We start from the raw sequence: 17,480 nt of genomic DNA on the forward strand, positions 1-17,480 counted from the left end.
GAAGGTTAATAAAAAAAGAAAAAAACGATAGCAATATCGGTCAAAGTGATAGCACATTTGAAACAAAACAAAATACGAAAATATACGTTTAAGAGCGAGAACTGAGAAGAACTGCATTTAACTGCAGTCCATCAACGAATCAATAGCAACATTAAAATGCAAAAACATTTGTTTAGAGAAATTACTGTCTGCTGTTTTGACTACAATAAGACTGGTAAATGATGCCACTTACAGTGCCGTGAAAAAAACTCTCAACTGACTTACAAGTAAAAAAACAAAATGTTGCTTAACGTTTTCCACCGCCACCACCAAGCTTAGGTCCTTTTGATCCACCCTTAGAGACGTTAACCTTACCTCCAGCTTTTTGTGACTTGGCCTGCACCTCAGCCTTCTTGGCTTTCTTCTCATCCTTGGTCTTCTTGATCCTTTCCTTGATTTCACTGCACAAATCGAAAAAAAATGAAAATCAATTCACCTTCATGTAATAAAGGAAAAACTGTATTGTCAAAAGAATCCATCGTTTAGTTCTTTTCCCCATTTTATCTTAGGTTTACCAACCAGATTGAGTAGTAGGTGGTTTGCATGTATATCTGAGAACTTGATTCAATGCACATGCTAAATCTAAGGGATTAGCATGCAGGAAATGGTAAAAAAGTAAAAACTAACCGGAGAGCAGCCTCCCTGGCAGCATCTCGAACTTCTGGCCTTTCAGTTCTCTTCTTCTGGATAACCTCTAAGGTTGCACCTACAATGGACCTGGAGTAAGGCTTCTTTGTTGTGCGGCGCCTCTTCTTAGCAGCTTCTTGGGCAATATCCTACAGTCACCATACAAAAATGGCAAATTTTACTTGACATAAGAATATACATACAGTTATCCAAAAGATGGCAAAGGTGAACAGGACTATGCCACAATACAAATTAGGCAAGAGCTGACAAAACAGAAAATTGTTTTACATACTTATTATGATCGCAATGCAGTATCAACATATCTATCCTTCAACTTTGCAATTTTTGAAGAAAAATAAAGCTTAAAATTTTTGATCAATGAAGCTTTATTAACACTAACCTTCTTGTGTTGCTTCCTATACATAGCTGTCCATGTAAGTTTTGAAGGCTTCAGGCGATTGTGGAAGTAGTGTTTGCATTTTGAGTTGACAAATAGAAACACCTAAGACAAAATAAAAGTGACAAATGGATAAGAAAACACAACTCTTAACACTTTCCACTAAGCCACAATCATAACGAAGAAGATAGTAAGTTCTCTCAGAAAATAAAAATCACCTGAGAATCAGAACGAATAAATCTGATTCCCCTCCCAGGATATATCTTGGCACCACTGAAACGACAGAGTTCCGTCCTGAAATCAAAATCAACAATAAAACACTAGATTAATCACTTATACTTTAATTTTGTGCAATACAAGGAGACAAATTCAAACTAAACGAAGCTAGAAAGTTTATGCAACATAATAACTATAATAATTCCTCCGTCATGAGCAGGGACCATACATACTTAAGTCTATTAGAAAATTATCAAAAACTCTGTTCGCAATTTCTTCTCTTTTATTTTTGTTTATGCAAAACTTCATCCTTTTTCATATTACTTGTGCTAAAAGCAGTTAGGTTTTCCCAATGATATAGTTTTTCAAATCTTTCAACTAGCTTTGCCAAAATGAACGTTCTGAAAGCAACATTCAACCTTCACCAAATGCAACAATGAAGTAGCTACTGAGAATTTCACTACAGATTCACATTTAATTATGCAATTCAACTATAGCAAACAAACAAAAACGTCGATAAACGAAGAATTTAATAATACTCTCCGTAGAACTAATACTCCGATTAGCAAACAAACGAAATGGACACAAAACAGGTACTTATATGTAAGTCAACAAAAAACAAAATGGCGCCATTACTGTGAATTATATATGATAAGTTGATAATCAAAACAAAGTTACAAATGATCCAACATGAATCTCTGAATAAACGAAATTTACAAAATGCGAAAAAAAAAAGAAAAATTAATAAATTAAGGGCATATATACAACATTCTATTACATGCATGAAACATATAAAAAAGCAAGTAGAAAGGTCGATGATTTACTTGAGCACCATTGCTGATACAGCTGCGAGCTTTCTCCGTAGTGATGTTCCAAAAATGGAGAAAATAAAACCCTAGTCAACAAACCCTTATAGTGGAAACTGTATGAAAAATTGGGCCCAAAAGAATAACAAATCTATCGTAAGCCCAATAAGTGGTTGCTCATGGGCCATGTATTGGGCCAGTCCAAAAATCTTCTACTTCTCAGACATTTTTCATTGCGTATCCGCAAAGTAGAACACTATTTGTATGTGGAAAATCGCGTTTAGTAAAAGGATGAATCAGATTATGACACGTGGTTAAATTAAACCCGAAGAGATGCTTGATACAACCTGTGGAAATTTGGAAGGATTGTCCCCGGTGTGATCCTAAGCGATGTGAAACTAACCCGAATAAAATTGTTTCCTAATGGGGCAGCCCACGAGACCTTTCCTCGCGAGCTATACACCCTCTTAATGACTCACGGGGAAATCAAAAAAATCAATCTCGAGTCTTGCACTAACATGTCCCCAATCAGCCTCAAGTGTAGTGTTAGAGCTTAGGCACGGGTACTAAGTGTGTGGTCATGAAATGATGGTTCAACTTTTTAGCCTATAAAAGAGTCCTCCCAGAAGAACTAAAGACATCAGAAAATCCATCAAGTCCCCTAGAAGTCTTTTTATCTTCTTTTCTTAGAATCTCTCTCGGAGAAACTCTGGACCTTCTCTTCACTTGTATATTTCTTTCCTTTTAGCGGTTCATATTCTTGTATTGACCCACTGCCTTAGTGTTTGACCTAAAAGAAATGAATTTGATGGACCTTAATCCACTTATTTTTAATCACTTTTCACAAATTGTATTGTTAATCAAAATGACGATTTTTTAATAAATAGCAATGGCATATTTAAAAACATGATTGTCAATTGGTCAGCCGTTGGAACACTTCCATCCAATAACTACATGAACACGATACAATATCACATCATATCAAACACAAAAGCTTAATAGCTCTTATTAATTCATAATGGTGCACAAGTATGAAGTATAACAATCTATATCGATTCATTTAGCAAAATCAAGAATCGTAAAATCACAATCCTTCAAAAAAAAACTACATTTGTACTTAAAATCAATACTTTCCTCTCACAAACCAAATTTTTTAATTCAAGATTCATCAACATCATGAACCCGAAAATTAAGTCTTCGAAGCCAAATCGAATGAAGAATCATATGAAACACATCATATCTTTTTGGAGGTGAATTAACCTCAAAATGCCTCCTCATTTGAATTCCCCTTTTTTGCATCACCAAATACTTATCTTGAGGAATATCCATAAGAATTTTCTTAAGATTAGGAATATCCTTAACATGAATTGTAACAACAAATGTGTCCCAATCAAGTACATCACTAAAAGGTGTCACATAATTATCCTTAATTAGGACAGGTACACATCCCATGTAAAGTCCCTCAACCATTCTTGGACTTGCAACTTCATATCCACTTGGACATAAACAATATTTACTCTTTCTTATCATGTCATAATATGAAACACCTTTTGGTAAGTACTTGTGAATTTGAACATCTTCATCTTTACTATTTTCCCAATGTTGTAACAAAATTGGCCTAATTGGACCATGAACACCTCCGGCAAAGAACACGAGAACGGGGCGATCGGAGGGCGGTGGACCGCCTAGTAGGCCTTTGGTTGTACCTAAAGGGAGATGGATTTCTGGAATTGAAACATCCTTTGTTGGATTGAATTTTTCTGAGGTATTGGCATTGCATAAAGCTCTAATTGAGTTTTTGTACAAGTGTGGTATAGCAAAGGAAATTTCAGGTCCCTGTATAATAACACAAATTAAATCAAGACTAAGATACTATTATTAAAAATGTATTAAAAAAGGTCATATAATACGGTACAAAGTAACAACAATATATTTAGTGTAATCTCATGAATGGAATCTGATAAGGATATAGAATGTATACAAACTTTATCGTTACCTCCCAGAGATAACGTGAAGCACACACGACAATTATCTATAGAGAGGACTATTATTAAAGAATATTACACATGTGAGCTTGGCACTAGCTATCATGAATAAAATTCTCCATTTCGTTTCAATTTATGTGACATATAATTTGATTAATTCAATGTTAAGTTTCAGTAAAAAAATAGAGTAATACGTAATTGAAATTTATGATCTTAAACATGACATAAACATTTGTATGACTATAAAAGCTTCTCGTTAATAGTAAAATGAGAATTTTATAATTGAATATTCTAAATATAAAAATATTTATTTTTTATAATAAATAAATAATGTCACATAAATTAAAAGGGAGGAACTATAATATTCAAAAAGTTTCAATATTTATTTTATTTTTAATTTTACAAAGGCTACCTCTCAAGACTATATCAAAATGAGGAAGAAAGGAAGAGTATGGTTTCATAATTAAATTTCATATCAAGTCAAAAGACAGACAAAGTGAAAAAACAATGAGACGATGCTTGTAGTAAAGTATCTATTCGAGTACTTTGTTTGTCGTACTCCAAATTCAATCTTTTTTTTTTAGAGAGAGAACCAATTGTTATATAAATAACGTTCTAATTAATTTATATACACCAACAATATAAAATAAATTCAAGAAACTTACCCAATCATGACAAGCAAGCATGAAATGATCAGCACCAAGACTTCTATTCCAATAAGGATACTTTTGAGAAATGACATTAACATAATCCATTGTTGTGTTCTTCATGAGACCCCATTCATGTGATTCAGCCACATATATGAATTCAATTAACATTGTAACACTTAATGGCAAGAAGTATACATGAGCTTTGTTTGGATTTTCTGTTCTGAATTTGCTAACTTCCATTGCTTGAATAAAATAACCTTCAATAGCATATGTATGTTTGCATGGACCAAAATGATATAATGGGGGATCACCTTCTTTGTACACATATACCTTGAATTTTTTCTCCATTTCTAAATAGCTCCTACACATTTTAGAAATGAATCAGTTTAGATGGAATCAAAATTTTAAATTTATGAATTCTGAGTTTCAATTAGTATAGCTTATGGAGTTTTTGATATATTATTTATACATATTATATCAAATATAACTTAAACACCAAAGTCTAAGATTACTTTATATTTGTCAGAGGGTGGGATAATAGCATCGGGATTAGATATCCTGATGAATTAGTAAAAATGACAAAAAGAAACATGAGATACCTTAAATCAGTACCGAAGTCAGAAATTTCGTTAAGGGTGTTTAAGATTTCATATATATAGGTACGAAAAATAATAATTGACCTATATACTTCGTATAATTCTCTCTCTCTCTCTCTCTCTCTCTCTCTCTCTCTCTATATATATATATATATATATATATATATATATATTATAATATTTTGATGAAGGGTGTCCGACTGGCCACCCTAAGTTATTTGTGGTTACGCCATTGCCTCAAACCTTTTTTCTACTGAATAAGGTGGAGGATATTTTTGTGAACGAACAATTTAATTTCTTCTCAGAAAATATACAAATCCATGTTATTTCTAACAAACCAAATAGACAATAAAGAAGAAACAATACATGTCAGAATAACTATTCTCAATATAACTTGTATTCAAACCAACGATCCCGGATTGGAGTAGTAATTAATTAGCAGTGAATGGTATAGTAATATACAACATACCTGTGGAAGGAAGTAGCATTCAAGTACATAGGACCATGAGGAATATATTCATCTTCTTCTTCTTCTATATGATTGCTTTTGTTTTGTCTTAATAATAATATTGCAGCTCTAGATCTTGCAAGTCCTGCTTCCAATTTCTCTATTTTGCTAAATCTTTTTGGTGTTGTTGTGTTCTTATTTACATTAATAATAGGGACCTCATCCTTCTCATTAATTGCCTATAAGGTTAACAACAAATAAGCAATTAATTAGTAAATTTAAAGGGTTATGGTCATCATGAAATAGAAATACGGCGATTTCGGATTTGAAATTTATAAGTTTCTATAGCAAAATCAAATATATATATATATATATATATATATATATATATATATATATAAAATTCGGACAAAAGCAATTGAATTCAGCTAAACCTAGCATTTTAAAAATGGAACTTAGGTGTGTGTACATGAATTACATCACTAAAATTTTAATACAAAAATTGATTTAATTATGAATATTAATTCAAAATTGCAATGAATTCTTAGCGGTAAGAATATAAATAAATTCATTAAAAGAGTCATTTCAAGATCACAAGTCCTAATTAAGGTAAGATTTTTTATTTTATTTTTCCAAGGTCATTAATGGATAGTATCAAATTGTTGATCAAGAAATTAAAATCAGCTATTAACAGCTCTAAAAAAATCCAATTATTAATTTCATAGCAAAGGAGAAAAGATGAATGTTTTTTTTAGTTTCTCACTCGGTATTTGATACTTATATTGAAGCCCGACTAATTCAACTTCACCCCAGAAAGGACTCCATTTGGTAGCACATTTTTTCATGCCGCGGACTCGAATGATTAAAGATCAATGTTTTAGTTACCACAATGTTTGTAGAATGAAGTGTCAATGATCACTACTAGAAAAATAAGAATTAGGAATGAACAAATTATATAGCTAAACAACACATATATATTAACAAAAGTACTAATAGTAATATTTAAAAAAAATAAAACTCACCTTTGTTGAAGAACCATTATTGAGAGTCTCTAAATAATGATGATGAGAAATTGATAGCCAAAATTTGGAACCTTGTGGATTAATGATAACAACAAAAGCAGCAACCAAAAATAATGGCAAAATAAACCATAAAACCTTTAAAGAATTTGAATTCATTCTATTTGTTTTTCTTACTTTTTCCCCTTTTACTTTTGTTGTTTCTTTGTGGAAAAAAGTTGTAAAGTTTGGCTTTGGTATATATATAATAAAATATATGAAATTTCTATAAAATATGGTTAAAAAATTGTAATTTGATTCCTTACCATCTTAGTGTTCAATGTATATCTTCCTTCCTTCATTATTGTAATCTAGATTTTGCTTTTTACCTTTTAGGAAAAGTGCAATCAAGAGATACTTTTTTTTTAATTTCCTCTGATATCCATAGTAGAAGTCTGACTAAATTTGAATTTGCGCATTGTAGGATCCTGTTGTCAATAAGATTTTTTCTATTTTCAAGAGTTTAAACTCAAATATTTAGCTAAAGATAAAGAAATTTCAACCATCCCACGATATACGTGCCTACTTAAAATATTTAAACGTAATTAAACATAACCAAGCACATGCATACTTAGAAATGACTATCACTACTAACCAAGAGGACTTGTGGGATGTTGAAAACATACCATGTTTTAAACTTTTAAGTCAAACAGTTGTTAGACTTTTAATTCATCTTCGAATAAGTTTTATTTATCGTAAGTTGTTAACATAATTCTCCCCATCAAAACTTTTATAATTTGTTACTTACTACCTTTTAATTTAAATTACAAATCAATGCTTATTAAATAGATGTACTTGTAATTATCCTATAAGTGATGCGATTGATTTAATTTATTTTACACAACTATAGAACTTTAACTCGGGGACAGGTGTCACTCACTTGATGAGTTTCCTGCCTTCGAAGTTGAAGTGGAGGGTTCAAACTCCATCGATTACTCAATATTCCTTTGCTTTTTCCCTGGTGTTGTAAAAAAAACTTCAAACTCTATATAGAAATTAGAATAGGCCAAATAAAAGTAGCATTTATTTTTTATTATTATTTGCATGGAGATTTGCAAATTGTTGTCATAAGTAACATAGAAGGATGACACTATCAACATAGGTTGTTGTGGAATGATTTCGAATCTCTTCACCTCTTAATTATAGGTTTCGGATTCGAGCATCTGAGAATTGAAAATCATGTTGGGAGCGATACCACTAGAAATGAACCTTACAATATATAAATTCAAATTTAATCGAGGCCTAATGCAGATATACATACAAGGTGGGTAACAGAACAAGAAATGGAAGCATGACACTAGGCAAGAGGCTTATGGTATGGATCCTTTAATATAGTGACATAAAATACTAGTAATATATTTGTTTCCTTCATTTTCACTTTACCCTTTGTAAGTCGAAACAAAATGAACACACGCTAAGAAGTGTATATATTTAGATATTTACGTATATACACAGGTTATTATGTCTTTTTTCTTTATAATTCTTGAGTTTAGTTAGTGACTGAAAGATGGTTACAGGGTATTTGGGTGTACAAAGTTCAAAAGACTGTTTAGCCAAAAATTAGTACATCTCTTGAGTATGTCTATTTCAGTGGTGGACGGATTCAGAATTTTGACATTGTGAGCTGTGAAATGTATATCTATCTCTGCTTATTTTTCGCACATATGTAAACAGATTCAACCCAAAACACTGGTTTCTGCTGAACCGTAAACGTATTGTAGCTCTAGGCCATTTGATTCTTTGCCTAAAAAAGGACTGCCTGCAGTATGAAGCATCCCACGTTTACATATGATTCAAGGTAGGGGCAGCCTACCTTGACACAAGCAGCTTTTTGAGGAATTGAGCAACCAAATGGGCCACGAGAACTACAGTTTGGTCTGGGTCCACCACTCGAGCCCGTGACATGTAGTTCATATGGAGCCGACTTTACCGTTGCTCTAAGGATTCCCTTCCCACTTACTTCTTTGCCTCAAAATGATTTAAAACTTCAAGATGACTTATTTATGAGTCTTTGGTTCCTAGGTTGCAAAATTTACAATATTTCACTAACTTTTCAATAGAGTAAATCATATCATGCTGGGAAAGACTCTATTTCATTAATAACCTTTAGTGTGTAATATTTCTTATAAATTTGCTAAAAGACGTTGTATGATCATAACAAGAGCTAATTTTTCTCTTTTTTGATAAGAGTAGAGAGCAGAAGGAGCAAATGATAAAATTGAATGAGTTATATTGCCTCCATACTTAAACATGCATTCTGCATTTATATATGTTGATAAAGAGTAACAAATTTAAGTTCGCCCTTATGGACGTCCCTAACTTGCTCCTGGTGAAATTTGTGTTAAGGTAAGATTCACAGCAAACTCCTATATACACACTGCAGGCAGTTGAACTCGAAATGCTGGTATGTGGGATTTGGGTGTTCATATTAACGAAATGGTGTACTGGGTATAAGGAGTGACATACAGAGCTAACTAGGTTACAATGTATGATAATTGGTTCCTGTAGACTGCAGTAGTTGAGAAGAAAGAAAAAGTAACAACAAGAGAGTGAATTACAGGAAGTTCTGATCCTCGATTATGCAGGTTTTTCTTTTCTTCTTTTCCCCCTTCAGATTTTCCCAAGGATGATATCATATGGACTGTGGTAAAATGAGAGGCTGCTCAATAAGAGCAAATGAAATGCAAAATACTATTCAAGCTTCTATATAGAGTGACATTAAGATGTTTGGGCATTGCATAGGAGCAAGGTTTTTACCATGTGTGCACCCAAAGGGTAGCGGCTGCGGGTTTCCCTTGTCATAAAAAAAAAAATGAAAGTGCAGACTTCGAGTAGGCATGGATATCAGTAGGCATACAAGTAGCAGTGGGTTCACATGTTATAAGTATTCAGGATAAATTGATCGTTAATGAAGAACTAAACTTGAATAGAAGAAAAAGGATTCCTCTGTAATTATTAGACTTTTTATAGGATCAGCCTTCAGTTTCTTAGCTCCACAAGACCGAAGGCTCAACTTTGGTTCCATAACGTTTAACAAGACAAAGTGAACAAATCTAAACACACCTGACAAAAAGAAAGACGGACCAAAAACTAAAACGAAACAACCACCAGAAAACAAAGATATTTTTAATAGAACAACGTGATGAAGTTGGGATTGAAGGCCAAAGTAGAAACAGAACAAAGAACTCCTAATATTAGCTTTAAAGTGAAATGGTTTATTCATGGAAGTAGAGGCCTTTAGATAACACACAAATAGCTTATATACACAAGATAAAGACTAGCCCAAAATCATCTAGTACACTGGTTGTATATGAAATAGGCATCTTCCATTGACGAGGAGGATTCAGAATATCTGACTAACCAGGAGAAAGTGAAGTCGGCGAATACCACGTTATTTCTTTGCAATGAGGTCCCAGAACAAGCCATAACAGGCAACACCTTTTTCAATGCATTATGAGCTGGTATGCCTCATTGAGACTCTCCACTGCATATTCATAACCAAGATTGTTTGCCCGTCCCTCAAACTCAACTACCTCATCCTGTGGAACTTGGATCCCGACTAGCACATTTGCACCAGTATCTCCCTTTCAGCACGAAAGAAAAGATCAAACAAATTAATCCAATATAATAGCAGATAAACTACAGGCCAACACCAACAAAGGGGAAGAACTAAACTAGAAGAATGAGATTCTATATTACCTGTGCACGATAATGAAACAAACTTATATTCCAACGTGGGCTGAAAGCATCTAAAAACTTCATCAAAGCACCAGGCTTCTCGGGAAAAGTGAATCGACACAAAAGCTCATTATGAACATTTGTTCTACCACCCATCTGGAGAGAGAGAGAGAGATCAATATCCAATGAACACCACATAATCCATTAAACAAAGGAGTTAAACCTAATCTCTCCGCAAATCTACTCTTAAGAATTAAAAATCTCAAGAGACAAAAACATTATTTCATTACGGTAAATTGTCATCAAGTTTCTTAATATAGTAGTAAAAGCAAAAATATTCAAATGAATAGAGAAATTATACATACAGTTCTATACAAAAGAAAAATATCAACATGATAAAGGAGACCTAAAACATTACCAAATGCCTAAGATGATCTTTGACCAAGTCATTGTTTGTAAGATTAATGGTTTGCAGATCTGCTGATTCCATCCTCTCCACCATTCCTTCAAGTTCTAATATTGTGTGAAGTCCAACACTGCACATTAAAAAAAGGCCATGAAACAATGAATAAAGTTGGCTTTAATTAAATAAAATTTAACAACACTGGCTTTACCATAGGTTACATAACAGATTGATAGAGAGGCAAATAACTGGAAATATTTAATAATTAGTTGATGTCCTTTCATGAATAAGTGTTTGTGTTTATAAATACTAAAATTAACGCTAAAATGAACCAAAAATCTCTTTAAAAGATCAAGGAGACCTTGCCTGTAAAGTACAAGAGCTCTTTCTTTATCAGAGTTGTATCTGTACTTGAATTCAGTGATATTCATTGGTCCTACCTGTAATCAAGTTAATGTTTCAGTCTGCTAGTCAAAAGTGTGCTACTTTTTTTTTTTTTTGGGGGGGGCGGGGGGGGGGGACTGGTAACTCAAAAGTGCACTACTTTAAAATCTATATTTAAGTGTTCAAGGTGACCCACCATTTCAGCGAACTTTTTGAAGCTTCCTGGGTCTTCTGGCATAAAAGTAGCAAGAACAGCTTCCCGCTGTCTACCGACATCTGCGAGTTCTGTTACCAATCTAAGCCTGTCAAAGTTCATGTTGGCTCCACTAGTTATTGCTACTACGTTTTCACCCTTGAGGCCATAATACTTGCAGTATGCCTCGGCTCCAGCAAGAGCAAGTGCACCTGCAGGCTCTAGTATGCTCCTTTTCTCTTCAAACATGTCCTATCCAAATGAGCAATGACTGTTAGGGGTCGTTTGGTGTGAGGGATAAAAATAAATAGTGATGGGATAAGAAAATAGTAATGGGATAAAAATTTTGTATCTTGTTTGGTTGTCATGTTTGGGATAACTTATCCCACCATTTATATCATAGTGATGGGATAAATTATCTCATATGTATGGTGGGATAAGTTATCCTAGGATAGCTAACCCCAAGATAACTAATCCTGGGATAACTTGTTCCCAACCAAACGACCCCTTACATAAAAAGTCTTACAACTCATGCAATAAAAAGCTGTATCCAACAGTTATTAGACTTTCTGCATGAAAAATGACCATGTATATCTCTAAGATAAAACATTTCATTCGACGGAAGTTCTATGTTGGCATCGACTTCATAGCTTCCTACAATTTTTTATGTTTTTTCCAGAATGTTTCTGTTTTCTTTTACAACTCATATTCTTTCTTAGATGAATCCACTCATGCCATCTTATAAAGCATTGATACATAGTATCATCATATATATAACACAAGAGGGCTGTGTGATACTTTCTTGGAAAGAAAGAGAGGTAACTGACAAAAAATGTTCCAACTGTTAGTCTTATTTGACCGGTAGTGCTTCAGGGAGCACATATACAAGCATTGAGAAATTTAGTCCACAGTAAATACCAGTTGGCAAAAGATTTAATCCAGATGAAGACCAACATGTAAAATAAAAGATGATGGCTAACCTTTATAGATGCACATATAGCATCACGACCAACTAGGACTACGCCATCTATTAATTCCTCGCAGAGACGATAAGTCTCTTCACCAACCACTTTAACAGCTACACCATCTGCAAAACCCCCAACTTGGTCCAGCATTACTCTCTGACCATGCTGTAATGATAATGCCAACGCATTTGCATCAAGTGGTTCAACTCCAATAATCTTTATATCTGGGGCAACCCTTTTCAAATAAGCAGCAATACCAGCTATAAGCCCCCCTCCTCCAACAGGCACAAAGATTGCATGAATGTTATCTTTGAGTTGGCGATTTATCTCCATCCCTACTGTACCTTGCCCTACGATGACATCTGGGTGATCAAAAGGAGGGATGAATGTGCGGCCTTCAGCTTCAGCCCGCTCTTTGGCATATGCTTGAGCTTCATCATATGAGTCCCCAACAAGAACAACAGTAGCACCCAATCTCTTAACTGATTTCCACTGTTCAAAGAAGAACGTGGTTTCAGAAAAATGGATAACCTTAAAATAACAGGATTCATTCAAAATGGAAGCTATTAAACCAAAAGTGTAATTCAATAATCCTAACTTTGATGTCTGGTGTGGTAACAGGCATAACAATCACAGCATCGCAGCCAAGTCTCTGAGCAGATAATGCAACACCTTGTGCATGGTTTCCAGCTGATGAGCATATAACCCCTTTTTCCAACTGCTCTTTAGGGAGTTTTGCCATCATATTGTAAGCTCCTCTGATTTTGAACGAAAACACCTGTCAATATGAGTGTGTCAGATTTACTGAGCCAACTCTACTCCAGTGCCAAAGATTTGTATTTCCAGCAATAAGAAAGTCTTTTTTTTTTTTTCTTTTTTTTTTTGTGTGTGTGTGTGGGGGGGGGGGGGGGGGGGGTCAGCGGAATGACAGCCTATAGTAGTGGAACAAGTTTTCTACGTCAAAAATTTAGAGGAATAACATTTAGGGAACAAAAGTAGATAAACCATAGGGTATACAAATTTAAGTACTTTCACCTTTTGGCCTTGTCCAAAAAAAGGATAAAAAAGACCTTGATCTAGGACACAGAAATTTAAGGTTGAGCTGAACAAGAAACTCGGCAAGCTAACTAATCATACGTTGAAGATCAACTAATTGACGAAAATGCAACATAAATAGCAGAGAAACTCTGGTCTGAGTCCAGAATCAATTGGATAAGCACAAATGTGCTGCCTATTTTGCCTTTTTCTTTTCCAAGGCACTTAATCTAATCTAAAACCCGACAAGAGAAGCCCTAAACCATCCGAAAATTTTAACAACAGCAGATCAAGGCCAACGAACTGACAGATTAGAGTCAATTTCCACTTTGGGTCTTAGTAACGTTTGGCTCAAAGGGGAAATTATCACAATAAAAGAAAAATGCCTAACATGCATATTCTTAAGCAATCAGATCACAGTAACTGACTTATACAGATTCCTTAAATTTCATATATTTGAAGCATAATCAAAATAAAATGAGACGATCCTCAAACAATTCAGAATCTTCCTATCAAAGTTGAACAAAAGAATAAATTAAAAGAAAATGTTTGTATAGACAAATAGTCACTGACCAAGATCCAACAACTTGAGCAAACATTCAAATAATTAAGATCCAAAGCAACTTGAATTTTCCACTAGCACCAGCACAGGAGGAGGTCCAACTGCTTCACTTTCCGCAAACACTATCTCAAAGGTACGACAGATACACAATAGCTTTTAGATTTCTGAATGTCTCTAACTACCTCTGCAGCCCGCCAATTGTCACTCCATGGGAATCTCCATATTTAAGGACTCCATTCCAAAAACACAACCACTAAGACATCACTTTACCTTACATAATTGCTCTGTACATTAAGGTATAGCACCCAATTCTTTAGTCCTAGTTCCCAACCTTTCAACCACAAAGCAAATACCAAATTGCCAAAACTGGCTCTTAGCATAGCTAGGAAGCTCAACTATTCCAGAATAGAACAATCCTGACACATTCTTATACAGTGAAGTACATTACAACTCCACGTGGAAAGACAGAGGGTTGAAGGTACACCAGCCATTTGATAAGGTTTTTCGTCCAGAAATTAGAGAGAATAGAAATGTAAATAGTAGCTAGATCACTAACTACTAGACGTACTTCAGGACAATAAGTTTCTGTCAAAATAACTGTGTTCCGCCACAAAAGGGTTGCATAATCTTTCAGCTGAAAGTTTATGGAAAAGAGAAAAATAAGAAGTCAAGACATACAATTTGCATTGGTTCCCTTATGCAGCTTTGGAACTTTTCTTTTCTTTTAGGGGATGGAAAAAGTGAGATGTCAGTGTCTTCAACATCTTCCACCACAAGTGAAGGTAACCAAACACTATGAAATTGTTTCCTCAGATGATATTTTGACATACTACCTACCTCCGTCTCAATTTCTTTTCTTACTTTCCATATTAGCTCATTTCAGAAAAAAAAATTAAAAAAATCACGTGGCATGTTTAAGACAACAAGATTAAAAGACATGACTACAAAATTCAAAAGTCTATTTCACTCTCTTAAGCTGTGTGCCAACTCAAAACCAAACAACCAAATTAAAACAGAGGGAGTACCGAATTCTCTCTTAGTAACAAAAAATTCTCAGAGAACATGATATTTCAAAAATACTAGTCCTAAAGATATTCCTTTTACACAACAGCAACTACTACACCTTCATCCCAATCATAAACCTTCAGCGGTTAAAGATTGACACAAGGCCAATATCAGTGAATAAACCTATGAATTGGCACAGAAATGTTTTCACAAAGACAGAACCAAGGAAATCCATCAGAGAAACAGAAAAAGAACTGATAAACGAACTTCACTTAACACCAAATATTCAAATTTTTAACAACTTGTGCAATAATGCAAAAGAACAAAACCAATAAAAAAAGATACATACCGGCTGAAGATCCTCTCTTTTAAGCCATACATTAACTCCCAATCTTTCTGACAGCTTAGGAGCTTTCTGCAAAGGCGTCTCATAAGCTACATCATAAACTTTCGATGACAAGATGTTTGTCAAATACTCATACCCGGTCACACCACCAGTACCTAAAACCGGAGTATTCGGTATCAAATATCCCGGCTCACACTGCAATGAGCTCGGAGAAACTCGTAGCAACGGAACCGGAGCCTCCGGTGCCTCAACCGGCTCCGCCTTCAACGGTTCCGTTACCGTAGCTGGCGATGACAAGATCTCCGTCGCCTTAGCACGAATAAACGCCTTCCTTTTGCTTTTCCTCATTCCGGAAACTTTCACAGTGTTAATAGGAACAATGACGGAACTCGTCGCCGTGAATTCAGGACGGACGCAGGAATTCAATGACTTCACGGCGGTAAACCGAAGAACCTCCATTTCCTACGTTCAGATGTATAATGAAGATTAAATACGTTATTGTACAAATCCGTCGGTGGCCGGAGATGTAGATATTTTCCGGCGGCGGAGGTCGTTGGCCAAGGGTTATAGCAGATGAAGGATGACTGAGGAGGGGGAGAAATGGCCAAAATTGTGAATATTTATACAGGTAAGGCCTTGTTTGTTTGCTGAAATTGAAATTCTTATTTATGAATTTATGAATAAACTCATTGAATGCCCATTAAAACTGTGGGGACATGAACTATTTCCATAACATGGCGAGTAAAAAACTATAGTTCATCGAATCTACGGATTAATATACTTTTCAATTTTTCAATTTTGCAATTTAGAATAGACGTATTTATGTTAAAAAAAATAATACTCTATATATACTTTTGTTTTACCTTTTTCTTTAATATAATGATATCCATCAACTTTATCATCTAAAACTAATATATTCTTGTTATAAAAATGATTCGAATATATTCATATCATTATACAAATGACTTTTATATAAATATCATTAGACAAAAGGATATATGTGAACTACTTTTATAACGGTTGGGATATATGCAAGTCATTTTCATAATAGTAAGAGTATATGTGAGTCACTTTCATAATTAGGAGCATATCAATTCTAAATAATAAAGTTAAATGTATATCGGATCCTCTTCCCTTAAAAAAAATTAAAAAAGATTTTCTTAGTTTCAAAATTTAAAAATTACTTTACTCGCTTTCTTTATCATTCTAAATTCAATTCAGATACGACCCAACTGACAAAAGGGTATATTAGAGTAGGGGTGTGCAAAAATCGAACCGGTCAATAAATCAAACCAAAATTGTTTTAATTGGGTCATTGCTATTGGGTTATTGGGTTAACGAATTTTTAATGATTTTATAAAAAAAATTACTGGGTCGTCAATTTGGTATCAGTTTTTACTTTTTAGTATTGGATTATTGGGTAAACCAATAACCCATTAAGATGATAATAAGTTACTAATATACCCTTCATAAATATCAAATATTAATAATTTAACACTATATCAGTAATCTACACTACGGTCTACACACTTCACACGTCATAGTACTTCTACTTCACATCAGAATTTTCATATTATGTTTTGGTTGTAACATGTTATTGTTGCCTTCGTACTACATCTACTCTTATTGATGCAAATTCTAATTATATTTCTTGTTTCACTATATCAACACATTTACAGCTAATTTGTTTGGCTCACTGTATCGTGCCAAATTGTTAGAGAAGTGAGAAATCGTATATTTATTTTATGAGCATTTTCTTATTGGGTAAACCGGAAATCGAACCGTTAATGGCCAAAAATCGATAAAAATATTTTTTTGATTTGTTATTGGTTAAGCATATTTTAAAATTGAAAATCGATAAACCGAACTGACAATACATAAAACCAAATCGAACCGACGAATGCACACCCCTATATTTGAGTTACTTTTATAAAAAGGAATATATCAACTCTAAATAACAAAGTTAAGAGATATATCAGGTCATTCTCCTTTTAAAAAAAAAACTAATTTTCTTAGTTTCAAAAATATTTAAAAATTACTTCACTCATTTTCATTTTCGTTCTAAATTCATTTAAGATACGACCCAA

The 17,480-nt window shown here is 33.9% G+C and overlaps 3 protein-coding genes across 3 annotated transcripts; all 3 read right to left on the reverse strand.

The window, feature by feature from the left end:
• Positions 1-87: 87 nt before the first annotated feature.
• Positions 88-2,185, reverse strand: LOC125841044 (60S ribosomal protein L24-like). Its single transcript, XM_049520040.1, has 5 exons — positions 2,104-2,185; positions 1,282-1,357; positions 1,067-1,168; positions 667-815; positions 88-440 (listed from the first exon to the last, which is right to left on the reverse strand). The coding sequence occupies exons 1-5, from the start codon at positions 2,112-2,114 to the stop codon at positions 287-289; spliced, it is 492 nt and encodes a 163-aa protein (XP_049375997.1). The 5' UTR covers positions 2,115-2,185; the 3' UTR covers positions 88-286.
• Positions 2,186-3,219: 1,034 nt separating this feature from the next.
• Positions 3,220-6,966, reverse strand: LOC125841117 (probable glycosyltransferase At5g03795). Its single transcript, XM_049486526.1, has 4 exons — positions 6,787-6,966; positions 5,786-6,003; positions 4,736-5,081; positions 3,220-3,921 (listed from the first exon to the last, which is right to left on the reverse strand). The coding sequence occupies exons 1-4, from the start codon at positions 6,940-6,942 to the stop codon at positions 3,244-3,246; spliced, it is 1,398 nt and encodes a 465-aa protein (XP_049342483.1). The 5' UTR covers positions 6,943-6,966; the 3' UTR covers positions 3,220-3,243.
• A 2,966-nt stretch (positions 6,967-9,932) lies between these two features.
• LOC125840983 (threonine dehydratase 1 biosynthetic, chloroplastic) lies at positions 9,933-15,980 on the reverse strand. The gene is made up of 8 exons (XM_049519973.1): positions 15,397-15,980; positions 13,044-13,223; positions 12,461-12,937; positions 11,484-11,732; positions 11,270-11,343; positions 10,919-11,036; positions 10,522-10,656; positions 9,933-10,406 (listed from the first exon to the last, which is right to left on the reverse strand). Exons 1-8 carry the CDS (start codon positions 15,850-15,852, stop codon positions 10,266-10,268), a joined length of 1,830 nt encoding a protein of 609 aa, XP_049375930.1. The 5' UTR covers positions 15,853-15,980; the 3' UTR covers positions 9,933-10,265.
• Positions 15,981-17,480: the final 1,500 nt, after the last annotated feature.

Source organism: Solanum verrucosum, unplaced genomic scaffold (assembly GCF_900185275.1).
Source record: "Solanum verrucosum unplaced genomic scaffold, falcon-dt-bn FXZP01000196.1, whole genome shotgun sequence".
In the NCBI taxonomy this organism is placed as follows: Eukaryota; Viridiplantae; Streptophyta; class Magnoliopsida; order Solanales; family Solanaceae; genus Solanum; species Solanum verrucosum.